General features: G+C 43.0%; 1 protein-coding gene across 1 annotated transcript in view; it reads right to left on the bottom strand.

Moving 5' to 3' along the window:
• Nucleotides 1-3382: 3382 nt before the first annotated feature.
• The window catches only part of KIFAP3 (kinesin associated protein 3), a 64129-nt gene continuing 40737 nt past the window's right edge, over nucleotides 3383-26774 (bottom strand). The window contains exons 18-20 of the mRNA XM_048944099.1: nucleotides 24634-24823; nucleotides 20461-20560; nucleotides 3383-3818 (exon numbers count right to left, since the gene is read on the bottom strand). Coding sequence (XP_048800056.1) covers nucleotides 3710-3818; nucleotides 20461-20560; nucleotides 24634-24823 — 399 coding nt within the window. The 3' untranslated portion in view covers nucleotides 3383-3709. The remainder of the gene's footprint in view (nucleotides 3819-20460; nucleotides 20561-24633; nucleotides 24824-26774) is intronic.

Below are 26774 nucleotides of genomic sequence, written 5' to 3'. Positions count from 1 at the left end.
GGGAGGTCCGCACTTTTTCACACTTTGCTCTCGTATCGGCGCTGTTACTGCGGCTCCGAGGCGTTAGGATGCGGTTTGTGCCGCCACTTTGAAGGGAGCGTTCAGAACGAGGAGGGCCGGCAGCACGGCCCGCACCACCGCCCGTCTAGACGGGGATCAGAGCAATGACAGCGTGCTTTAAGGTGGTCTGAGCCGCTCTAAGCCTCGGCTCGCTCTGTAACGGCTCCACCAATTCAGCGCCCGTTACGTCTCGTGCTGTCCAGCTGGCGAGAGCTCTTTAGCGGTACACGTTCACACCCGTTCCAGTTACTGTCCGCAGGCACACCCAGAAGCACGGTGCGATGGCTGACAGCCTCACCGAGCGCAAAGAAGGCAGAGTCATTCAAGAACCAAAGCAAGGATTTAGCTGTCCCCTCTACACACGTGTCTGAGGCGCTGTTAGACCCAAAGGACTACAGGCAGAGACAAAATGCAAGCAGGGAGCGAGGCTGGTGCTCTCCTGAATCTCAGAAGAAAAGAGCCGGCCACAGCAGCTCCAAGGGCTGTCAGTCGCAATGGAAGCTGTGTGAGTAAGTCAGCTTCATTGTCTTTTGTTTGTCCCAACAAAGTTGGAGCTACGATCAGAGCAGGGTTTAATTTACCAATGGTGTATTACAGGAATTCTGTTAAGGAACCTGCCAGAGGACCTTGAAATCTGTCGTATCTAAAAAGAACTTGTCTTGCTTGTTCCAGGAAAAGATACATCTTGTTCCTCTTTAATTTAATCCAAAGTGGATTAAATTCAGCAGAATCACGGCAATCTCATTTCAGAATGAAATGCACGTGTTGAACTGTTAGCAGACAGCACTGTACACACCAGTTTAAAAGACTCTGAATCAGGTCCTTCCCTTTGGGCTGAGGATATCTGTTCGCTTCTGCCTTTCTCCACCCCGTGTTACCCAGTAACCTCCTTAATTTCAAACAGATCTTAGGGTGCTGCATTTAGTAAAATATCTCTGGAAGTACACTGTACAGCTGTAGAAAGCCTGAGTAATAGCTACCAGACATACAAACTTCTCGGCCTATGCTTATTTCACTGCGCTGTTAACTTTATAGCCTGCTTACATCTAAAACACCTGCACAGCCAAGCTCATCAATTTATTAGCAGCAGAGAGTGAAGGACGATATCCCAGTGACAGGGATCCCTGCTGTAAAGGGAAGCAAAGGGGAGCAAATCAAAGTCAGGAAGAGAAATGAGGAAAAGGTAGGCAGTGCAGGAGACGTAGAAGGTGCTAGAAGAAAACAGATCCCTCCTTGCCTCATTTTATACAGGATACACTACTCAGGGACTGAATCCCTAAATGCAGATAATTAAAAAGTTACCCTACAGGTCAGACGAGTGTAGGGTCTCCCTCTGACACCCACAGGAAATGTGATATAGATTGAAAAATGTATGTGCTCATATCGTTTTTCCTCTTTCTGGCTCAGGAACTGTAATTAAAGAGAAAATGAGGCTCTCCCGCCGTAGAGAATATAGTGGCACAGCTGGTTTTCATCTTGGCTAGCAGGCTCTGTCCTCAGGCTACCAAGTGCTGAGTAATTTTTACCAAGCTCTGCTTGCAGATAAATGATGTTCTTCTCTTAGCTGCTGCCAGGCAAAGCTACAAGTACTTGATCTTTTATTCTTTTCTCATAAACTCCTAACATTGAATACTAAAAATGCAGCCAGAGATTTTTCCACTGCCGTTTATTCTCAGCATGGGCACAGCTGTATTACAATTACAGACACCCACCCATTTGCTGAGTCTCAACTGCAGTTCCTCGTTAACCTCGAAGCTTCCAATTAAAGGCTCCTTCAGTTTCATCGATAGTTTGAATGTGCTCTAAGGACTCACCTCTTTCCTCCCCCTCCACTCAAAACGCATTCCGTGAGGAGGACAACTGCTTTAAATAACCTAATGCTGATTTTCTGGAAAATCCTGATGTGTGGGTACTGCTCCCCAAAAAAGAAAGCTTGTGTCCGAATGCAGTTTGGGTGATTCCTCTCACAGCTATAGCTATAAAATATCTGAGAGGGTCCCACTAAACATGGCGCAAGTGCCAGGCAGATGGAGCGTAGGTTCAGGCCAATGAAAAGTATCACACATCAGTTTAATTCACATTTTCTGCATGTTTCTAGAGAGAACTTCAATCTTCTAAGAAATTGCACATGAATTAGTTAACAATTGTGTAAAAAATGATTTTAAAAATAGTAGTTAATCTTGGCAAGGCTGCTCTTCCACCTACCTCCAGTAAGTGGAGCCATGAACGTTGAAGCCAGCACAGGGTGGAGGCTGAAAACTTGTAAGAAACACCAGGGCTAATTTTAGAATCATTTCCAGTCACACAGAATGAAACCTGGTGAGCAGCAGTGCATATGAAGGTACCCACACATCTTTCAACAGCAAGGCTTAAGAACAACCCTGATCTCGAAGATATTAAAGGTATAAGGTAAATACAAACTCAACAAACAACCACCTTCGTAGCATATCCACCATTTGTAAGGGAGTACTGGCTTCTGTTCTGGTACTGCCAGCCCCTCATCCAGGTGTGTTTGCTGTTTGAGCCGGGTGTGTGGAAGAGAGGATGGGCACAATTCTGCAACTCGACAGCCATTTAAAACTGAGGAGCTTTAAAAGGGATCTGATGAATTTTAAAAGGGATCTGAACTGCTTTCAAGATAGTGGCAAGCAGAGAGCATTGCCTGTATGCTTCCATCTATCCGTTATGGGTGACGGTACAAGATTTTATTGTCCGCTTTCCTAAATTCCACTTTCACATAGCATGTTTCAAACATGGCTCAGTTTCATCACAGCACTGCTTGTGTATGTCTAACTTGGATTGTCTGCTGCTCAGTCCACGCTCTGTGCTTAGACCTGGCTTAAACCCACGTGAACAAGTAGGCCGGGATAAATCGTACTTCAGGATAGAGAAGCTGGGGGGAAAAGACTGCACCTGCACTCTGAACTGAGCTACAGTGCTTTTTTTACCTTGCTAGACTTCAGGATGTTAGGGGTTGTTTTCTCTCAACCTACAGGCATGTCCCAAAACTCACAGTAAAGGTATTTTTTTTGTGTGCTGTGGTTTCTAATTTTAAGTTTTCAACTAGACTCTAAATGCCTGAGGCCTAAAGGGAGTGAATCTGTGCCATCTTTCCATTATTAAAGTCATCAGGCCAAAGACCAGACTGCAGTAACTATGTGTCAAGGCAGTGCCAGGAGATGCAGGGGCTGAAGTGTGTTCGTGTTACTCAAGCATTAGAGGGAAACAGTCCACGTTAAACACTTCACATGGAGCATTCCTCTTAAACGCTTTGGAAAACAAACAAAACGTGGGCTAGAAATGCATTCGCCACATCCGACACTGACCACACAGGTTTTCGTATTTAATAGAAATTAAATTAGTAGCTTAATATACATAACGTGACACTTTCCAGTCCAGCAGCTTTTCAATACTTGTTTTCAAGTCACAGAGCAAATCTGGTACAAAAATGGTATTAAAGAGCAACTGAAGAGTAACACAGTCACTACGACAGCAGACCCAGAAAGGCTGGGTTTACCTGGAGCTACACACGCCAAAGGATACATAACGACGGACCCGCTGTGGTACAACCATGCACTACCAAGGGACACATCTACCGCCTGCCATGCACACGCTGGTCCCTGCAGGCAGGGCGCAGCAGCCCGGTGCTTTATCGTGCTCCATAGCCGTAGTAGTAAGGCTCGTCAGGACGGTAACCATACGCAGTCGCCGGGCGGCCGGGAACTCCTGGGGATTGACCAAAGCCATCAACACCGACACTGTAGAAAGAAGGGAGGGAGAGAAAGTGTAAGAAACTTCAGCTTGTTGCGTGGTGGGGAAGGCGCGCTGCTGCTGGATGCTCCAACTCTTCAACTTAGAAGCAGCTCAGTGTCTTTCTCATCCTAGCCAGCATTGCTCCGTCCTCACTCCTGTAGAACAGAATAGCTGAAGAGAAATCAACAACTCTTTTCCAGGAAAAGGAGGCCTAAGAAAAAAAAAAAAAATCCCTGCATGAATTCCTTCTTGTTTTCTGAAAGTGAGGCAGTGGCAAATGTGCACTGTGGAACTAAACAGCTTCTCGTGAGCTGCTTTTGACTTTCAGCCCAGAAGAAAACCCCTAAAGAAACCGACTCTTCTCTTATGGATTTACCAGTGAAGCTTTGCTTCTGTGACTCAGTTTCTCCGCCTGTACACTGAAGTTGATGTGTTATTTCTGGGGACACTTCAAGTACACATCTTGCAAAGCCCACTGGTAGCCCTGTCCCTACACAGGGGATCTGAATAATCCAATTTTCTTGCAGAAACAGTGCATTTCTGAAGCCCTAGGGCACAGACCAGTCAGAAATGAAAAGTGACAATATATGGCATAGCAACACAGTTCAGCAAAGGACAACGTTTCTGGTGGGTTATGAGACCGACAGCCAAACGGCAGAAAGAATTCATCAAATACTTGAGTGGCTGCATTCTAATGAGACACAATGAGCCATTTGTCATACAGAAGAGCATCTTTTACACCTAAAAGTCCCACAGCACGAGAACTGTGTAGGGAAAAGTGGCACATATTTCATGCTCAACAATAACTCTCATGCAGGAGGTAGAGGGAAAATGAACGTTGCTTAAGACACTGGATTAATGCCTATTCTTAGCTGTGTCACTTTTAAACTTCCACTTCAGCAGGACAAATGGAAAAGGACTCTAATTTATTGTCTGACTAAAGATGCATTGAAAGAAGTTGAACTTCCCTTCAGAAGACTGTCAAAACACAAAGAACCAAAGTGCTTTTGGAGTGGGGAAAAGCTGAACCTCATTACTGCCAATTATACATATGGAACATGGGTTATGCAACAGCCAAGGCCTGGGAAAGAATGACCCATCCAGAAGACGTACAATGGCTGGGCCCCAGGCCCTGACTCACCAAAAAGCTGGCGCTGCCCAACTGGTTGGGCTGAAAGGGCTCAGCTGTAGCGCTGGGGGGATCCTGTCCAAGCACTCTGTCCTTGCCAGTGTTATTTTCCTCATGGTGCCTCTGGGAGAGCCTAGGAAAGGACCTCACGTGCCTGGTTCCTCAGGAAACCCATTCCCACATGGGATGCTCTGATCATCATGTGAGGGTGGAAGGCCCGAGGCTGAGACTTGTCCTCTGAGAGGGAGGGAACAACCAAGAAAACCAAATGCAGAGAAAACCATTCTGTTTCACCTAAACGTTTCTGGAGGAACACAGTACCCTGAAAGCACACTGCTATTTCCACGCCTGCCTGTCTGTATTTGAATTGGCAGAGCCTCTGTCTCAGAACTTGTACATGGAGCCATCGGTCTGACCCCACATCTGAGCGGTCCCTTCCGCAGAGCAAAGGGAAGCAGAGCAGCAGTGCTGGCAGCACAAAGCAGTGTGCACACATGGCTGTGGTTCTGCACCCTCCTCCGCCCTCCCATTCCTTCCTACAAAGACCAATTACTCTTTTTTCAGCCCATTCTGAAACAAGCTGCTAACATCTGGGATGCCTTCTCCAGCTCCCTCCTTCGTACTGGGCACACAACAGCTTCCTCCTTAGCAGACCCAAAGCCGTAGAAGACTCCTGGAAGGAGGGATATCAAGAAACCTCATTACTTCCGTGGTATCCAACTCTCCAGGCACACCGAACATCGCGCTCCAACATCTGCAATCACAGTCCCTCGGTCAGAGGATGACGGTCCTCCGTTACTCCATTATTTGCTACGGATACGGGTGCGATGCAGGGACATCGCCGAGCCACGGGGTGGCAGTGGGTCTCCATCCCTGCAGCCAGAGCTATCCCAGCTATTTCCAGTTCAGCCATCCTCAAAGAACTTTCAAATACACTTACATTGATAAAGAGAGCAAGGAAAATATGGTTTCGATTACATTCTCAGCAAATCATTGTTTTATACATATATTTTTTTCCTTTATAAACGTGTAAGCAATTAGGTAAAGATCCCCAGAGTTTAAACTTTGAGAAGTATCAGTTATTTCCAAATGGTTTAGACATATGTTGGTGTCCTGAGGAAAACTGGAAGAGATGGATCAGCTGATAACTGCTTTGGACAGTTAAAAAAATTAAAAAAGAGAGAATAGGAAATCACATTAAGACACCTTGATCAAATCACTGCTCTCTCTAAATATTTCTCATCAGTAAGCGAATGCTTGCCCGTGCTTCAAAAAAAAGCTGGCTTCGTTTTTACATCTTAGTGCTCTTGAAACATACCAGCTTCACCTATTTGATTGTTTGGGCTGACAAACATAGCCAAAAACTTGTCCTCATGGATGAAGGAAAGACTATCGAGCCCGGGCAACAGAACTGCAAACACCTGGCTCTGGACTGAAGTCTGGCTTTGGCACGAGGCTGGCAGGCCAAGAGCAGTGCCTCTATGAGCACAACCCATGCAGCTGGACACAGGGTTGGAAAACCAAGTCCTGCTGAATGCTTGCCACCCCTGCCAAGAACAGCAGAAGGGCACAGGCAGGAAAGATGGTAGCTTTCAGCTGTAAACACTTGTCGGCTAATGGTTGGCCTGAGATGGTGATTTGTGCCGCGTGCTCGCAGATTTATACCAGCAATCAACTTCCAGACTTGCTCCTAGGTAAAAATGTGGTGTTAGCATTATTTATACAGCATCTACATGGAAACTGTGCTCAGCGCCTGGTTCAGCTGGGTATCCAACAGCAGCGTATGCAATCCCTGCACTCGTACAATGGATGTGCATCACACAGCATCACGGACTCCTCAGATAAATTAATTACACAGCTGCCTTAATCTGCAAGTTATTTACAGGAGCTTTTTCTCACAGCATCACATGGCTGCATGCAGAGGGATCCACACTCACTAACCCAGCATAGCTGTCTGCTTGTGCAAAGTTTACCACCATGCCTGGAGCTGACGGAGTTAAACAGTGAACAGCACAGCTAATTACTATGTACTGCTAACCTCAGTTGCTGGTTCATTTTGAGACCCTTTAAAATATGAACTGTGTATTTTACCCCTATGCACTCTCTTAATGATTTGTTTTTTTTAGACTGAAATCACTTCCAGCCATCAGTTATACTCGCGGTCTCTACACATGCACTTCTCCAAGCACAAATATTTCTTTTTCCTATTGGTCTGCCAGCCCCTGTCAGAGCAAATTTCACTTTAAACTAAATGCTATGATACTTAAAACCTCTTGGATTACTCGGGCTGCTAGTGTGATCTATGACCTTCCCCAAATGACAGCTGAACTTTCCAATTTGCTCGTACTGCTGGGGAACTGAAGAACACATGCCAAAGAGGAAAATGTTCCCGATGTGCACGAGTGAGGAGAGATTTCTTAACAGCTCTGCTTATTGATACTCACCTCCGATTCCCAACATCCAAATTAACCCTCCCACCTTGTATCCTGGGTGCCCTGACGTCATTTAAAAGAGACCAACCTAGGGCAGGGAATGCCAGCCAGCATCCTCCAAAATCCTCCCTTCCCTTCCCACCCCCCTCCTCCCATTCCCAGAGCTGCTGAGAAGTGACAGGCTTTGTGGTTTGTCTGGGAGCCTCGGGCAGGGCACACTGTGCCACCAGCCCTCCGTGGACATTCCCACAGCAACCTGCAACTCACACAGGCCTGGTGCAGGCAGGGAGGCTCTTGAGGTTGGCACTGTGACCAGCAGCACCTGGGTGCAACTGACCACAGAGCAGAGCTGCTTTCTGGAAGTCTTCCTGATGCAATAGACACCTGAGCCTGTCTGCACTAGCGTTCACACTGTTAACGGTGCTGGTGTTGACAAGCTGCTCTAAAATGGGTACTAATTCCTCCGGCATAAGCAGGGCCTCAGAAAGGCAAGTCCCGAGTAAAAAGCAGCACCTTGACATCCAACTGAAAGCCACACGTGGAATGCATATATCTTGGAGCAAATACAGCAAGAAACGCTGCTTGGGAAAGAGGCACAGAGCAGTACAGCAAGGACTGTGCCCAAAAGAAAGGAGGTGGCTGCCTGAGCAGGTGAGCGTGGCCCAGGAAGACAGCCTTGACCTTTGAGGGTCAGTTATCACTTCAGGAGCTTGCATTTTAGAGCCTTCATTTCTTTCAGTTTCATGGTTGGAAGCCTATAGTTAAAACACCCCGAAATCAGTGACCACTAAAGATGAAATCAGAGATAAATGTTACTTGGAGCACATACAGCACTTCCACCTGCTCCACAGTTTCAGCTGTTTCTCTTTTCACTCTAACCCAGTTCAAAAGCCCTGTCTACCCTCTCCTGATTCTGCATCTACAAGGCTTACATCAGGCTCATGCCCAAGAGACTCTCAGCTGCTCAGCAGGGATACAAGTTTTGGAGTGAACCCCTTCCACCCCTTCTGGTTGCATAGGTGAATTGCTTCCACCTGTGCTCCCTGGGCTGGCTATGCCCCTTCATTAGGTGCTCCATCACTGGTTCAGGCCATGACCTAACAGCTCCCATAAGAGAGCACGCAGGCTCTCTTGTTTATCACTGGCAATAAAGCAGAGCTAATGGTGTGGCTGTGTGGAAAAAACTCTTTCGCAGCTGAGAATTTGCTCAGTGTTATTGTGCTCTTTGTATCTGTTGTTGCTTCCATGAAAGTAAATAGGAGGCATTACTTTTGGAGTGACCTACATATACGCTGCCCAAAACAACTGCTCTTCACTCAGCGTGACCCAGGAAAGGCAGAAGGTTGGACTCCCATACCTTAATGTCTCTAAGAACCATTTGTAACTGTCAAAACAGCCCCATGTGCCCCCCAGACAGGCATTCAGTTTGGTGCAGAGCATCCCCGGAGTCCCAGTGTCTCATTTCTGTGAACCTACCAGTGTTTGACAGCACTGTTGATAACATATGGTACAGTTACCATCCTACGTTTCCATATAAACTTTCATGCCATAAACCCATCATCTCTAATGCCATATCGAGTTCCTGTGTATAACAGAGTAAGCTACATTCAAACCAACATTGAAGGCTGTATTTTTCCCCTCGGGAGGTACCAAAGCCATGGAGCACCAGTTCAGACTTAAGACAAGCACAGCATTATAACCTGCCCAACTGAGATGCTGCTTAGAGACTGTAACACTCACCAACAAGAACTCCAAAGTCTGTAGATTTTCCTCTTTCTGTTGATATTTGCTACCAACTAAAAAAAAAACCAAACACATGATGAAACAGTAGAGGTTCCCTCTGCTCAGAGTGCAGTGATTGAGAAGATGATTCTCTGAGATGATTTATTTCTCTGTGCCAGCTACTACTTTGGTTTTGCTTCACTGGCCATAAATTTTCTGTCCATCAGAATATGAACATAAACCATCAGTTATAGAGAAACAGCATACAACTGAAAAGCCTTAAAAAACACACAGAAAAACCCAATGTTCTGTAACTGTAGATTCTCCCACTACTGGTAGTGACGTTAAACTATAAACCACAAGTCTCTTAAATTCTGTCTCTCATGGCCCCACTTTCTCCCCTATCTGTGAAGCTTTTTTTCCATACTTTCTATCCTTCGAGCTCAAGTGGGAGAGCTCTGTGGCAGAGCCACTGCCTGTGCACACTAGATCTGCCTCCAATTAGCATTTTAATACTAATCTTCGTTTAATAACACTGCATCTGCTCAAAAGGTAAGAAATGCCAAAAATGAACCTGCGTAGTGCTAATTTAGCTCCCTTGTGCACGATGATACAGCTTTTATGGATGTGATCACGGCTCCCCTTCCCTGTGATCCAGTTTTCTTCGCTGCAATTGATGACTTAAAGTTTCCAGTTGCTTCTGGACTTGGTGCCCAGTTGTATCTCAGCACAATGCCACTGCTTCTTCCATGTAATTATAAACAAATGCAAATCTGACAATTGTAGATAAGTGAGCACTGTGTCTTTGTCTTCTGTGTCAGGTTCCAGCTATGCATCAAGCAACAAGCATGCCAAAATTCACAGGTGGGAAGGCAGCACTTAAAAGCTAAATTAATGAATAAATTCCCAACTGAATGGCAAGAAATGGTAGAGAAGCAACCAATCCAGATTACAGCCCGCTCAGCTGTTTCACACAGCCATCCTGTTCCTGTGCAGGGCATCACAGTAACTCTGCTAACGCTCCCTCACCCAGCCTCACAGCTCCACCACACGGCAGGGAGTTGCTCAGCTTTCAAGTGTGCAGTCAGAGCTGGAATGGAAAGCAGGAGTTCTGTCTTTCCACTGTAAGCCTGAAACATCTCCCGTGCTGCTGGCTCAACATCTGGCCAAACCCACTGATCAGATATAGGCGTTTCTAAAACGATTAATTAAAAACCAAAACAAATAAAAAAGCCCCGAGAAGTAGGCAATAAAAGTCAAGGAAGATGTCTTTTCTGTCTTTTCCTCCCCCGCTCTCCTTGGGCAGGCCAAAGTATGTGTGTCAGCTCCATAAACTGACGATTACATTGCCTTAACCTTACCCTAGTAATACATCTGGCCTGGGACGGTTTCGGGCCTCTTTTACTGAGCTCCAGTGATGTCAGTTGGGTACTGAAGTTTCAGCCAACAGCCTGACCAGAATGAGATCCTGAAGTGGCAGCTTCACAAAGGTGACTTCTCACTGACCACATCATCTCAGGATTGGTCCACATCTTCCACATGCTTCTGAGCAGCTTCCACTTTCCAGATGAGAAGTGTTTCTGCTTCCTGTGCTGTGTAGCAGAGCAAGCACACTGTGCAAATGCACTCCCAGATAAACAGTTGGAGTGGAAATACAAGTTCTCGGTGCCCTGAACTGAAGCATTCCTAGCCAGACAATTACTCCTTAAATTATCAACACAAGCTCCTCAAGCCCAAGCACTGCCGCTTAGCTCTTCACAAACGGGAAAAAGCATTCCCTCTTGTGCACAAACACCCCTAGCCACGACAACAGGTTGCTGGCTGATAGGCGTGCTGCCTGCAGGGCTCAGCACCAAGATCCAGGCAGCTCAGCAGGGAGGATGATCCAGATGCTGGAGTGAAGGAGACAGAGACAAAAAAATCTGCTCTGCTTTGATTTACAGCTGCAGCCAATAAAATCTTTCAAAGCCTCTTCTGCAAGTTAACATTACTCAGATTTGCAGCGTTCACTACAGCAAACAATGCAAGGGGAGTGTTAACACCCATACACAAACATGAAATGTTGTTGCCACCATAGATGATTATGCAGATTTGAACCAGTTCATCAGCACAGGACTCCACTGAAGCCTTGTCAAAATTCACCCCCAATCAGCCATCATTTCAGTGTAAATTAAAAAGGAAGTCGATCTCAATGTCTCTTAGCACTTTTTTCTCCCTCTAGCATTGGCTGTGAGGGAACGAGCCAGACAGCCCCAGATGTTGCATATTTTCTTAGAGATCTCTATCTTGGAGTAGCATTATTATGCAAAAATTTTCAACTTTGAGCAGAATGAAAATAAAACGTATCCAGACTAAAAGTTGGGTAGGGTGCCTTGGACAAAGCAGGGACAAAGCTTAAAGGGCTTAAAAGCCAGAAATAAAGGGAAATAAAGGTTTCAAAATGTCTGTTTCGAGCTCACAGTTTAAAGAAGTCTCCCAGTTCTCCGGAGGAAAGAGAGGGGAAGGATGGATCTGTCACCATACACGCAGGGCTGAGACTGACAAAGAGATTTACAACCAACAGAACTCGGGCAGTTTGGCGAAAGAAATGGATCCGTTACATTAATTTGTATAGCAGGGACTTGTTTGCAGCACGCGCTCGGTTCAGACAACAACCCTTAGAAATATCCCACTGATATATGGGACATAAAACCGACTCGTTGCAGGTTTCATTTTGAATCCTGTGAGCACGCTTATGCACAGCACACAAAACACCCTTCGCTTTATTACAGTTTTAAATCTTTCTTCCAGGTCTGGCCTCGCAACCGCTTGTCTTGATAAAATAGGTCACTTGAAAAAGGAAAGCTCAATAAAACGAATTACAAAAACAACAAGATTAAACTGATTGTGCTGTTTTTGTACAGTGCAGCTGAATTCTGCAAATATGCTGCTGGCTGTGGTTTGGCATTTAACAGCATGCGATCAGTGAGAAGGAGGAAATTTTATTCTCATTAACTGTTGCAGATTTACTGCAGTGAAAAAGGGCTATGTAACCTGAGAAGTGACAGAATGGAAAGATCAAAGCAGCAGTCTGGAAACTAAATAAACCTTCTGGCTACTTCCTGCAAGGAAAATTCACTCTGGCAATGTAAAACAGAGTCCAGTTAAAAACTACTCTCAGTTTTATGAGCTGTCACAGCAGCTTGAGTGGTTTGGACCAGTCAAGTTTAGAACATTATATTTCCTTGTTTTTGTCTCAGATACTTCTGTAAGCAGTTTTATAGTTTCTTTTTCTTTTCTTTCTTTCTTTTTTTTTATTTTAAAGAGAAAAATAAAATTCTTCTCTTTTGGTTGAAATCGAGAAGGTCACAGCTAAACTCATTAAAAACAGGCAGGTCTTCATTTGCACATTCCATTCCCATTTACTACGTTTTAATATTTTACTTTGAGATTTATAAGCAATGTACATTTGCTTTAATAACTCTTCCGCATTCTGTTCACTTATTGTTTAATATAAGTGCAAATCAGTTTACAGAGCCCAGATGGCTTGTAAGCAGGGAGCCAGTCTATTCCTAGCAGCACATCTGGAGGGACCAGAGTGGCAGACAGAACGTGGGAATTAATTAATGCTACATTTCTGAAGAGACAGGCTCAGGTTTGGGGGGATTTTTTGCTAAGACATTCCAAAGGAGTTGAGCTAACTGCTGCTGCATTTTGGCATTCTGTTAACATTCTTAATAACCTAAACCACGTCGGTTAAATGAGGCTAACTGCAGGTGGAATATAATAAAATACAAAGCAACTAAAAAAAAATGTAAAAGACGACTGTGAGTGAAAGAGGCCCCAGCATCTGATATTCCAAAGGAGCTGGAGTGCATTAAAACCTCAATGCTAACTCTTCCCAAACGACATCTGCACGGTGCTGAATGGAAAAAAAAAAGAAGTCACACCTTTAAAATATTCCTAAGCAAGCTATTTCACCTATTAGCATACTAGGGCAATTGTTCAGAGCAATTAAATAGCCCTTACAGTAAATTAAATGAGTGCAACACGATCCTTCATGATTATGGACCACACACCTCGGAGCAGTGGTGTGGTCTGGTCGCAGAGCAGTGAGCAGTGAGGAGAGCTCTGCTCTGCTGGAGGCTCCGGCACCTGACTTTGGATGAGCAACCTCTGCTTGCCTTTGGGCCCCTGCACACTTTGGGCTCTTCGTGGCCAGGGTGGGCTGCTGCACTGCAGACATCGGCTGTGTGCTGGGAATTTTCTCCTGGTACAGACTGAGAACACAGGAATAACAGAAAAGCAACCAAGCACATCAAGAAAATGCTGTATAACTAACACCATTTAAGAAGAACGTTGTCTTTATTTGGCTGTTCCCAAATCAAGGTGGTGCTGGAGCCATTGCTTTGTGCTACAGTAATCGAAACCCCCACAGGGCTGCAGGTCCTGCTTCCTTAGCACTATCTTTTAGATGCAAGATCCTCACTCCATGCATTTATAACTCCTGAGCAGATGCTGTTTTGATGGATACAAAGCAGTGGCTGAGCTGAGCTGCCTCTTGCACACAAGCAGATCATAAAGGCTGCACCAGCCAACTCTGCGTGCATCACTGTGCCAAGCCATACCGAGCTGCATCTGAAATTTAGTGAAAACTTCCTGATCACATCCAGTTCATCTTCTTAAAAATCTTAACATACCGGCAGTTGAGGACAACAGAATACAGTAAAAAAGTACAACAGCTACAAACTTACAACATTTTTGTGGGTTAAAAAAAATAACAGAAAACCTTACCTATCTCAAGCAACTTCATTGGTTCCGGGCCTCTCTTTAAGGACTTTTCAATTTCATTTCAGTGGGATTTACAATTTGCTAATACCGATGTGTGATAAACTAATAAAACTTGCCTACAAGGTTACAGGCCCAATTTACTAGTAAAAACTAATTCAATTCTCTTGGGAAATGCAAATTAAATAGCATCCAAATGGTAGAAGCTGAGTACAACATTTTCTCTGCGTTGCAAAGAAAACATGGGGCTTTTGTTATTGTTTTGGTTTTTAGATAGAGCTTGAGTATGGGAAACAAAAAGTAACACAGAACTAAATAACATCATTACAGCAAACATCTGAAAGCAGAATCATATTGTAATAACAATTTACGTTCTACTGGCTTCTAGTTCCATTAATTGAAAGGTTTTATACTTCTGTACATTCATCTGCGCCCCACCTCTAAGGCAGAAAAGCATTCAAATAACGAAGAAAGGAAGATGCAGATATGCTCATTTCTGCCCTTTGTTTTTTCCTTTCCCCCCAAGACAACCAAAAACCAACAAAGCCACCTTTTACTGTCTGCTCACACATCAGTTTTCCCAAGACAGCACTGCGCTGCTGAAAGGCTGGGGAGGGAGAGCTCAGACTTCTAAACAAACTGCCTGATGCTGAAAAGTGGTGTTTCAAAAGGAGGATGCAACAGATGAGAAATGCTCTACAGCACAGTTCCCAACTCCAGTCATTTCTTTAAGAGGGTTCTTTCTATCAGAAAGGTATTTGTAGGGCTTAGAAACGGAGCAAGAGATGAAATCCTAACTTCAGTGCTTGAGAGCAACATAGAATTGCTTTCTGTAAATCTAATTGGAGATGATGGTCTATATGGAAGACAGGTATAAATGCTGACAGAGAAGATAAGTTACACGTACAACAATTTTAAAAAGTCGATAAACATTGATGAAGTGCCTATTTGCCACGATATGATGCAGCTGCTGTGTCTGAGTGGAATGTGAGCTATTCAGCTGTGACGTGACTGAGAGGTTGCAGAGCATTGCAGAAGCTGACAGCAATGTTGGGGTACAGCCCCACCCCCCTAAGAATATTCACATCTGATATTCATCAGGGCACTCAAGCACAAAAGCCTATGGGATATCCTATAGGATATGACTATTCTTGCCATTCAGTAGGGCTGTACATGCAGACATTACGAAGGGGTGACTTAGCTAGAGGGAACTGAAGCCACAGTGACAGTGCCCCCCTGTGCTGCCACCAACACCCGTGGCCATGTACTGAGCCAGTAAAGCCCACACCACCAGCTTCCATCAACCCAAGACACATAAACCAAGTTTCATATGCCTGTACTTCCCAGCAACAGACACAGCTTAACTGAAGTTAACACAGAGCAGTCTGTAAGGTCCTGGCTCCATGCAATTGACTCACAACATATCACAATGACCTACCGTGGGGAAACAGCTACAGGTTTGGGTTGTGAATCCAGGCAAGAACAAAGATGTCCCATCAAGGACGGAAACAAAGCCATCCCATAAAAACAGTGTCTGTTTGACATGCCAAACCTCACTGCTTCCTGGGAAGATGTTTCAATTGCGCTCTGCTGAGAGGACACGAGTTCCCACACCAGGATGCGCACACACACATAGAAATGCCTCATCCCAGTGAGAACCAGGCACAATGGCAGCTCTGCCATGCCTTGTAATGGGGTTAAAGGATTCTGCATTGGAGAAAACTTCCTCTAGAAGAAAAAAAGAGTTTTGGTTAGCTGCAGCATTCCGACTATTAATCTTCCCAAAGCTACAGGATGAGGGAACTCGGGAACTCTGATTAAGATTTTACAACAAATTGGCTTTCGCACTTCAAGTTTGTTTTATTATCTAGTTACAGCTGAGAAAGGCCAAAAAGTTTTATTCCCAATGGGAAAGAAAAATGCTGTGGAAATCCCCATTAGAAGATCAGCCACTGCTATTATGCCTGTGTTTTAAGGAATCATTTCTAGAAAAGTAATTAAAACTTGACAAATGACCAGGGATTCCTGAAGCTCTCTTTCAACTGGCTTTTCTCCCTTGCAGCTCAGATACCAAGCTGTCATCGCTTCAGCCAAAGGTGAAGGCTTTTTTGTTTGCTACAATCATAAAGCTTTCACTCCATATTAAGAGTTATCAGTACCAGAAGCCCTGAATACAGATTTTAGTACAGATGAAAATTTCAAACCTATGCCTAATAAACATTTGCTTCTGAAAGACAGTATGGCAATTCAAAGCTGATAATGTAATCACAGAAGCCTTTTTCCCAGCCAATGGAAAAACCTGGATACAAGCTGTCAATGCAGCCTCCTCAGCCACATACATGCTGCTGAATGGAAAACAAACCTGACCATCTGTTTGCACTCTGCTCCGAAGCTCGGAGGAAAACAGGAGATGCTGTTTGTGTATTTTATCACTCCTGAGTTGTTGTTTTATTCCAAAATAATTCTACTTACAGATATCTTACATAGCAGTACTACTCTTTTCAGAGTGTAGTTCAGAAAGAAGAGCTTTAATCTAAAGCTGTGAAATTCACAAGATAGAAATGTTGCTGGTAATACACTTCTAACAGCATCTTGGATCCCTAAAATGAGGTGTCTCTGATTCCAGGTCTATGCTTATGTGCAACTTCTCCTTTCTGCTGACGAATACCAGAAATAACAATTATCCTCACCTGCTTTGTGATGTGGTCAGAATAGAATGCAAATTTACAAAACAAATTCAGGGTTAGATACTCCTACAGTTCTTTTCAAAGTTGCTCTGCACTGCAGGAACTCATCATCCAAGGCAGCATTCTCAACTCTGACAGTAGTCAGTAGTCTAGTTTTCAAAGGGAAGTCCAAGCAACCCTATAAAGGGAAGGTAATGTCTTTGAAAAATTCAACCCTTGGGATATTCCACCTGGTTCAACAAATCTGTAGATGTTCTTACTGCTAATACTATTACTTCATGCTTCCTTGTTAAAAAATAATGGGGAAAAAAGCCCCTGTGCTAGCCCAGGTGCACAGAAACAACTTATTTAATCTTCTGCTTTATTCATGCCTACCCACATAAGACTGTGCAGCACATCTGGGTATGGAGGTACTGCCTTCTCTTAGGGCAGGGACTCCACAGAAGATTACGGTGATGTCCACACTGGCTTACACAGAAGTCAGTAATTTCATTGATTACACACCTGTATACATCTGCTGCTCCAATTCCCCTCAGTCTTCTTGAATACAACTTGGTGGAACTTCAAAGGCAGTCCCTGGACCTCTGCTAGGGCTAACATTCTACAACCAAAGAAGCACATGGTTTTCACCATCTGCTCCATGCAGCATAACTGGTATAACAATCTGATACATGGCAGCTGATGTGGGCTGACTTTCCTCATACAGGTATGACTGAACATTGCTTATGGTGAAAACCTCTTAGGCAACTTGAGTTTGGCTGTGGTCCTTGAAAACTTTCCTTACAGATCCTTTTCCTTAGCTCCAAAAAATTAGGTTGATGATCAGACAGGCTTCAGTCCCAGTAATGCCTCCCTTATAAATGTACTGGGGCACCAACACTAGTTCAATACCAGCAGTTTCTCAGTGATACGCAGGCACTAGAAAAGTCAGCTTTTATAACTGACTTGTAAGTACATCTATGCAAGCTCTCCTGAAGACAAGGAGAAGCCCTAATCCATAACACGAGCTAAGAAATACCATCAGAGAAATTAAAGTGCTGATGTATTCTAACTGTTCCTCACAGGACTGCAGAAAAAAAGAAAAAATTACTCAGAGTTGAGCAGAAAAGTCTCCTCGTGGTCGTTACCTACCTCAAATTTCTCAGGCCAGGCTTACACAATGGAGAAGACTCCTTACCAGCTCTCCCTCTTGCTTAGTAAACAGCTCTTTCTACTAGAAAATAATAAAGCCTAATATACACACACACACATATATATAAAAATCAAGACCAGAAGAGAGAAACACAATGACTAAATGCTTAATAAAGCACAACAAATGAGGAGACTGAAAAACATGCATTTTCTCATTATAAAGCCATCCCCCTTCAGATTCACAAAAAATGTTACCATTAATTGACAATCGTAACTCAGCTTTCTTTACAAAAAGTTTCTGAACATACCCAAATATTAATAATAGAAACACAAACCATTTTTATAACAAAAATCTAGATTTATTAAAAGCTGGAACTGGTTGAAAACAAATCCCTGACATAAGGTTCTTGTTAGCTTTAAACTGTAAGCATAAAAATACCCTAGAATTATGTTTTGGTATGGATGAAATGTACACTATATAACACATAAAAAGAGCCTTGACTCGCTGCTATTATTTTTAATTAGGGGCTCTAGCACGTATGGTTTTACCTTCCAACACCAATTCAAATTTGGGAAAAGGGAGGGTCTGACTCTTCAAGCTCATGGGACTGGCAATTCCACGGCTCATGCCTCAGAGCAATAATGCATTTTACATTAGCTCTAAGCATCAGGAAATCCTGGCTTCTGGCGCCAAGAAGTTCAAAACGATAATGACACACATCTGAAAACTAGGATTCGCCGTCCGACTGCCAGTATCTATTCTATCAAACAATTCAGTCCTGCTCTGTTACAAATGGGACAGAACGTTTGCAGCAGTGCACGCTGTTTCCAATTAGACTGTGTCTGGACTGCAGATAAACCCATGGAGCAATCATACAAAAAAAAGCTTTCCTAGAAAACAGAATTGTAATGAGAAATAGGAATATTTACAGGGGCTATCAACAGCAGGCAATTACTAAGTTTGTAGTTAGTCAAATTACTTTTTCTGTCCTCTGTTTTCGAGGCAGGCCTCCAAAACCCCTGGAGACATTACAAAGAAGTTGTACAAACGTTTATTTTAATTAAGGATATACAAGGTATGCTTTGCTACTCATTTTAGTTGGAGGACAATCAGATGAAAACGCATCTTACTAATGCAACTCCCTGAAAAGGGCTTGAAATTTGAGGCTGAGGGATCTACCTTAACTCTTACCCACAGACACTGAAGATCCTTCCCAGAAGGCACAAAGACCATCAAGAATACATAGGCATACGGTGTTGTAGTTAATACAGAATCTGTTGTCTCCTAGGTTGTGTGTCTATGCTAAAGCTGAGATCTACAAGCCACGTAATAAGACTCCATAAAGCTCACACTTCTGTCACTTTCTCAATCACCAGCATGCCCCGAGATGAAGGCTGCCCATTTGGAAACAATCAGATAACATGGTGTATACCAACCTATCACTGACCCTTTCATTAAAGCATTAATCATGCTTCATAAATATGTTAACAATATCACTCTTACTGGAGGTTTAGCAACAAAATTACTTGGCAAGGAACTCTTCCTGGATTTTGTGCCAGTATCTCCTCCTCAAACACAAGCTGCGCACAAAGGGTTGCACTGATCTGGATTCTTTCTGAGTATAAACGTCATTTTCCCCCTCGAGGTAACCCATCTTTTTACTTTTTTTTTTCCCCTCCTAATTTAGGATTTCAGTTATTTTAATTTGTTCCTAGAAACACTGCCATCATTGCAACCCCACTTAACATTCAGCTTTCTGGCGCATTACAGGTAGAACAAAGAAATGAGTGTAACCTCCCACTGCCCCTTGAAAGCTACAAGAAGCCAAGGTAAGACAAAAAGCTTTTGCTCCACCTATGCATAAAGTAAACTGCTCACATTTTACAAACGGTGACTTGAGTTGGAAGCACTGAAAACAGAGTTAACAGTTTGGAAGGCAGCAACTTCAACCACGGTTCTGGGCACGTCCAAATAGCATCATGTTAAATTGAATCCTGTGTTTGAAGTATTTTCTACTAGAGAGCAAAGGTCAGTGATGCTCTATAAAACAGGTTTCCTAAATCTTCCATGAACTACAAAGAAAAGGACCCTCTTCTTTGAAAAAGGTCTTTTCTGTTTTGAACCTGTGGGAGAAGTCTACTAGAAATGCAAACAGCAATAGGTTGCTCAATGCAGGTAGAGAGAGGTCATTAACCAGTGGGATAATTAAAAACAAACAACAACACAACACCTCCCAGAAGTCAAGGCAAAACAGGTACCTTGAGCTCATTTACCCAATCACCAAAAACACACACCATGAACATAGAACAAGGAAGACTCAAGGTAAAAGGGAAAAAAGTGCAGAAGCAGTTTTGCTAACTGAGAAAGTTATTTTCAACATTTTAAGACTACAGGAGAAAGTATTCTTCTAGGTAATCAACACCTGAAACATCTCTAAGTAGGTCTAAATAACAATGTCTGAATGTTACAATAATTGTCATACTGTAGTCATGACAATGCATTATAGTTTCACTTTTCTGTAGCTTTTAGAACACTATTACAGATTATAACATGTATGTTAACATATTAAGAAAAAAACATGCAGTTCAAGAAGGCAGACCAAAACTGCATTTTCAGCATCAATCACTTCCATTATGAGAGCAAGAACTGAACAACACAAAGCTCTATAAAGAAACCTGATCAGCCATTTTCTGATGTGGGCTTCACGACCCTCAGGGCTCCCCCTTCCAGCTCAGGATACTCTATGACTATACACATTCTTTACAAACAACAACTTACCTGCTAGAGAAGGGATGCTGCCCAACGAGGTCTCCATTCTGAAGATGATAGTCACTGAAGAAGTCTGGACTCACTGCTCCATCGGGTGCTATGAGGCCATCTATAAAAACAAGGAAGATACAGAGGCTGTAAGGAGGAGCACCATTTCAAGGGAAGCGGGCAACATACTCTGTGCTGGTTTGTGTCAGAAATTCGTGAGCAACATGGAATGTTTCTGGGAGGAATGTCAAGCAACAATAATACTGAAAAAGAGCAACTTCAGCTACAACAGAAAATTCACCGGGACTCCACAACTAGCCTACTGCCCTAGGAAACAGCTGTACCCAAGGAAAATTCTCTTACCTCTTCATCTTTTGGTCTGGAGAGACTATATCAAGAACCATACTGTCTGCCCCATCAGTGAAAGTGAGCACAGAGGAAAAAGTAATGAGAAGGGTCAAACACAGGTCTACAGTAACAGCATAACAGCAGAGAGCAACAATGGTTTTAATTCATCAAGACTCTGCCTCTCACCACAGTATCTTTTAAAATTGGTTGAAGAAAGCAAACAATCAACAGGAAAGCAGCTTCACAATCATTTTTTTCCCCACATCCACTATTTCTGTGTCTTCCTGCTATTTATTTCCTAAAAGAGTGGTCTTTTTACATGATGCACTCACATGAACACATACTACTGTTTCCTTTTGCTTCTTTTATATTAAAAGCATCAGCATACAAAGATGTAAACATCTGTAAGGCCAGTAGCATTCCTTAAAGCTTTACAGTCTCTCCTCGCTTTATAAAGAGAAGGAAATCAGGGGCTGACATCTTCCCTCTGTTACATCAGTGTAAATCCAGAGTCTTTGAAGTGAAGTCAGTGCACTGACCCCAGCTGAATGAGAGCCCAGCTTCACTCTTTCCTGTTCCCGTCCCCCAAACTCACTCCTTGTTAATATTAAGGGCACAGTTATTACCTGGTAATATTAGGCTCTCAGTAGGTAAAGCAATTTCATTAAAACAGAGCCTCTCTTGGTTTGTTTCCGTTATTGTATGAAAATGATCTGAGCTTCATAGAGCAGAAAGCAGCCCAGGAAGAACCAGGCAGAAACAGGTACATTCTGATGGACAATTTAATAGTTCACCAGAGGAGAGAGATTCCTAATGACTAGGAAGTTACAAATGCCATTCCACTTTAAAGAAAGAGAGATAAGACCCAGGGAATCACAGGCCACTCAGCTTAACCTCTGTGGTTTCAAATCTACTAAAACTGCCTGTGCAGGAAGCAGTGGAAAGTTACTTACAGACACACGGGCTTAAAGATGACGACTCAGGCATTCCAACAAATCTCCCTGTGCTTTATGAATTCACCTGATGTTTTTTGAAGATAATATAGTGACAAATGATAAAAGGAATAGAATTGACACATCTAGATTTCCAGCAGACGTTTGATGAGGTGCTACGGAGATTCATTTAGAAGATAATACCTCATGGGAAAGTGACCAAATACAATGCAACAGATTGTAAATGAAAAATGCTAGCCATGATCAGACTACATTTTAGCTGCACAAGATAGCTGTAAATGGCTATATTCTAATTGTATACATGTGCATACAGTATGTGAAAGGGTATTACTTGACAAGCAAATATATTGGCACGGATCTGTATTACTGTCTTTCAGCATGCTCAGATAGACACAAATGCTCTGTGATAGCATACGAATTAAAGGGACCAAAGAGAATGGAGGAAAGCTGAAATGGCTGTTATTAACACATGCCAAGGTTTCCTATCTGTGTATTTTTCATATCAGCATTTTTGCACGTGGAGCATTCCACAGGAAAAACAATCTAACAAGTGACTGTGTTTTAAAGAGGTAAGCTTAAAGCTTAATAAGTTTATCTGCTTTCAAATATCTCATTTCCTTTCTGCTAATAAAACATGCATTATATTTTCACTCTGAGACCAGAGTTACCACTGGTTAAAAATGTCTTCACTCAACAGTGCTAAGATTCAAGCCATAGCACTCAGAGTTCTGGCTCCCATGGATTTAAATGAAAATGGAAGCACACGGATACCATCAGCAGCAAATAACCTGATTACAGTTAAAGGACCATCTGCTGTTATGTACATTTCAACACAAATTAGGGTTAAGTACCTTCACCGCAAAGGAGACACCGAACTCAAAGGTAACTCCAGAGATTCTACCAAGTTCTTGAGGTAGAGTTAGATCACATTTCAAGAGATGTTTGGCATCATTCCAATAGGAACTCACCTTGTCAACAGCAAACTAACACTGTTAGGGCTGAGGGCAGATACGTACTGTGCGTGAGCTACCCAGCACGGGTCACCAAAATACAAACATGTCACTTCTGACTGCACAAAAGCTATTATTTTTTCTCATTTCTGACCAACTCTGTCCTTCAGAAACCCAAATACCTACTCCAACTGGTACAGCAATCCATAGCCTTTTCAGAGAAAAGTTACATCCCTTCTGGCCACACCTCACAAGTATGAATCTGGCAGAGTTTAGAAGCACACCATTACTGGCACTTGCTGGAGGAAACCTGAGAAGAGAATCTGCATTTTGAATGTATTCCCTAATACTTTCTAAAACAAAAGCATTTTTCAAACATCTGCAGAACGTATCACTGGAAATCTGCCCCTCCTTACTGGTCAAGTAGCAGTTCCAACACAAAAATCTCTGTTCAGGTAAATTAAGCATGTAACATAAATGGTTAAAAACAAGGAAACTCGCTGCTAACAGGGACGCTCCATTTCTAGCTCCTACTGTTTGGAAAATAAGTGGCCCTGGGAAACGAGCAAAGGTTTGCTGCCTGTAAAGCAGACACCACAACAGGCACACTGTCACATCTCTAACTCAGGAAGCCTGAAATAGACTTGATGTAATTAGAGACCCTGGTACCATACTACACATGGCTTACACTGCTCATCCTGAATGTCCAGTACAGTGAAATAAAGCTGCAGGATTCAAAAAGGAAAAAAACTTACCACCACAGAGGCACATTGCTACATCTGATGTACATAACCACACAGATGAATAAGAATCCTTAAGTTCTGATGTATTTTAAGAATAATTTTTGAAATGCCACTGTGATATTGCACGTTTATTTTCTCACAGTAACTACAAATAAAGCTTACAGATTTCAGTGGTTTTATTTTTCTTATTAATATTCCTGCAAATTCATCCAGAGTCAGAGTTTTGTGACTCATGCTTCATAGCAAAGGACTGGACACTTGTATGGAAAATTCAGAAGCCACACACACATACGCAGCTATGCAGGAGTTTGAAAAGGAAATAAAACCACAAGCTTGAGAGCATAAGCCAACTCCTAGCTGTGAAAGGTTATGAAGACATTAATCCAGTGGGCAAGTCATTTCATGAGGTCTCCCTGCAGGGTGAGAGTGTACCTGGAAGGTTCGGCAAGAGCAACCCCTGGAGAGAGGATACCGGACTAGAGACATCAATGGGAGTGAGCTACTATTACTCCTTTAGAAGATATAAAAGGAGTAATCTTCAATATGAAAATGACTCCTCTCAATTTTAATTATTAAGTAATAAAACTTTTCATACAACGATCTCAAAAGAAATAGAATTTCCATTACAAACTCACATGCCTCTTTAGATACATGACAGCACAATTAGACAATGATTCACAGAATGATTGCTTCTGCTCAGAAACATGCATATTTGATGTGGCTTAACTGAAATCTTGCATCAAGTTCTGCAAGAAAGTTCCATTACAGAACTAAAACAAGGCAGAACAAAATGCAGCATCAAATCCCACAGCTGTACTGCTCTGAATTTAACAGCAATGAGAAAAGGTTTGTGTTTGGTTAAGCAAACAAGCTATGAATGTAAGAAAGAGCTGTGAGGGAACACAGCTGGGCCACCACCCTTTAGATCAGTAATCATGCTCTGCTAGGTAGACCCGTTCACATCTCTAAGGACCTGCCACACTTTGTACTCCAACTACACGGAAAAACAGCACTCAGTCCTTCATTAACACTTTAGCAAGGACAAACAAATCCCCAGCAAGTAAGCATCATCACTGCTCCCACTGACACACAGAGGCAGCTGCACCAGTTTGAGCATCCTTCCTACAGCAACAGGCCAGATCCTGGTTTCCAGTACAGAGGTAGCAATCCCAGCACTGAATGCTAATACATGCTGCTTACCTGCATTGTAGTAGAGATCAGGTCTTTCCAGAATATCTCCCTCGTGGATGTAGGGCTCGATAGGATCATCCCCATACAGATACTGCTCACTGTCATCCATCTGCCGACTCTCCACCATCTCCAGCCACTGAGAGTTGTGCCATCGAAATTTCTCACTTTGGATTTTTTTCGCCCATTCCTCATCATATTCCTGTTAGTAAAAAAAAACAAAACAAAAACAAAACAAACTAAAAGTGACCACACAAGAGGTTGTGATGAAGAATAGACAAAGACCTATTTGGTTGAACAGGAAATAGCAGAGGAATTTAACATCAGCAAAAGATTCAAGTTTCAGCACTCAGTGCCTTAAATCTTTTAAGTGTGTAGAATACTTTGAGCTAAAAAGGCAATGATTTTCCAAACACCAGGCCTCATTTTGGTTTTGTACGTGCAGCAGCAGTACAATCTTCCCTTCACAGTTTGTAACTCTGTACTGTCCAGAAAATTCTCTTGCTTTGAGCAAGGCAGTCCCACCATCATGGTCTCCTCGCTGGCAGTGTCAAGAAGAGCCTATTACTGCCAATTTTCAGAGGGAATGCAGGAATTAAACACAAACACTGGCCAAATACTGTTCGATCTCATTAGAATCACAGAATGGTTTGGGTTTAAAGGGACCTTTAAGATCATGTAGTTCCAACCCCCTGCTATAGGCAAGGACACCTCCCTTTAGACCAGGTTGCTCACAGCCCCATCCAGCATGGCCTTGAATGCTGCCAGGGAGGGGGCATCCATAACCTCTCTGAGCAACCTGTCCCAATTACTCAAGAAGAACAAAAAAGGCTGTGATAAAACCAGTTAAAAGTCTTTGTTTCACAAGCACCAGAAAAACAGGATTTATTCACAGCTTCCTGTCAAACTTCAAAATAGATTGCTACGTTTAATATTGAACACCCACAAAACTGGCACACAACACTGTTGAATAGGTTATGGGAAGCCAAGACAAAACTAAAGCCAGAGAAGAACCTCTCCAGAACACTGAGGGAAACAGGACAATAGCTATAGGCTACTATGGAAACAAAAGGTATTCATGAAATTTCAGGCTGGAATACAGCCTAACTGCACTCTCTGATGATGTGATGTTCAATATAAAGGAATATCAGAAGGAAAAGACATAGCAGTCAGTGCAGTCAGCTGTTTAGAAGGTTCCTCTAAGCAGAGCAGACTGTCTGGGCTGCTGATTACCACTGAGCAATCACAGACCTTGTAGTACTCAGATTTTCAATACTGCTGGAAAAATAGGGCACAACTAACTGTAGGCACTTATGAATATATTAAAGCTACAGGTGTTATCAATTTAGGAAGATCCACAAATAAGGCACAGGACTATTACCTTTTTTAATCAAAGAATTGTGACAGAGAACAACATTCATAACAATAAAGTGTTTCTGTTTGTGGGAAGCAACATCCTTGTGAGGCAGGTCCCAGCACACGCACCTCACTGCCTTCTAACTTGACTCCAAAAGAGACAAAAACTGAAAATCATTTCTTACCTCAAGATAGTTAACATACACTCTAGACAGACTTCCCTCTGAGATCTAGCTGGAGCACTTCTAGGTTTTTAAAATCCGTTTTACTTAGCCCAGAAGGGAAGGAAGATTGTTCGTACAATTAACAACGCCTTGGCTGCAGAAGTGGTAATGTCTTAAACTGCTCCAGCTAGACATGCAAAAGTAGATCTGCCTACAACCTGAGGTAAAAAAAATAGCAGTGAAGACAGAGTAAGTTGGCTTAGTAGCTCAGATTAAACTTCTGAAACCCCTATGGACTGAATTTGAGCTTTTTAAACTTACTTTATAGTCAGGATACCTTGTCTTCACTGCTGTTAACCTGACGTGGGTACCACACTGTCTACCTAGCCTTTGCCCTTTCCACCCTTCTGACTGCTGGTAACACAAAAACCAGCTGGTTCAGTCCTTCCAACAGAAGATTCTCCAACACTGCTAACCAGCCTATCTCAAGGCTCCAAGATCCCACAGGGAATCACGTTGCATTGTACAACCACAAACCATTACGCTATGGCAGTGGGCTTTAAGACTGTTTTACTTGGAAGAACAGCGAGTTTGTTTCTCCTGGCTCACAGCAGGAGGTGAACTCCTTTTTGA

This window comes from Lagopus muta, chromosome 5 (assembly GCF_023343835.1).
Source record: "Lagopus muta isolate bLagMut1 chromosome 5, bLagMut1 primary, whole genome shotgun sequence".
Lineage (NCBI taxonomy): Eukaryota > Metazoa > Chordata > Aves > Galliformes > Phasianidae > Lagopus > Lagopus muta.
The sequence above is the reverse complement of the archived record's forward strand: the minus strand, read 5'-3'. Positions and strand labels throughout refer to the sequence as shown.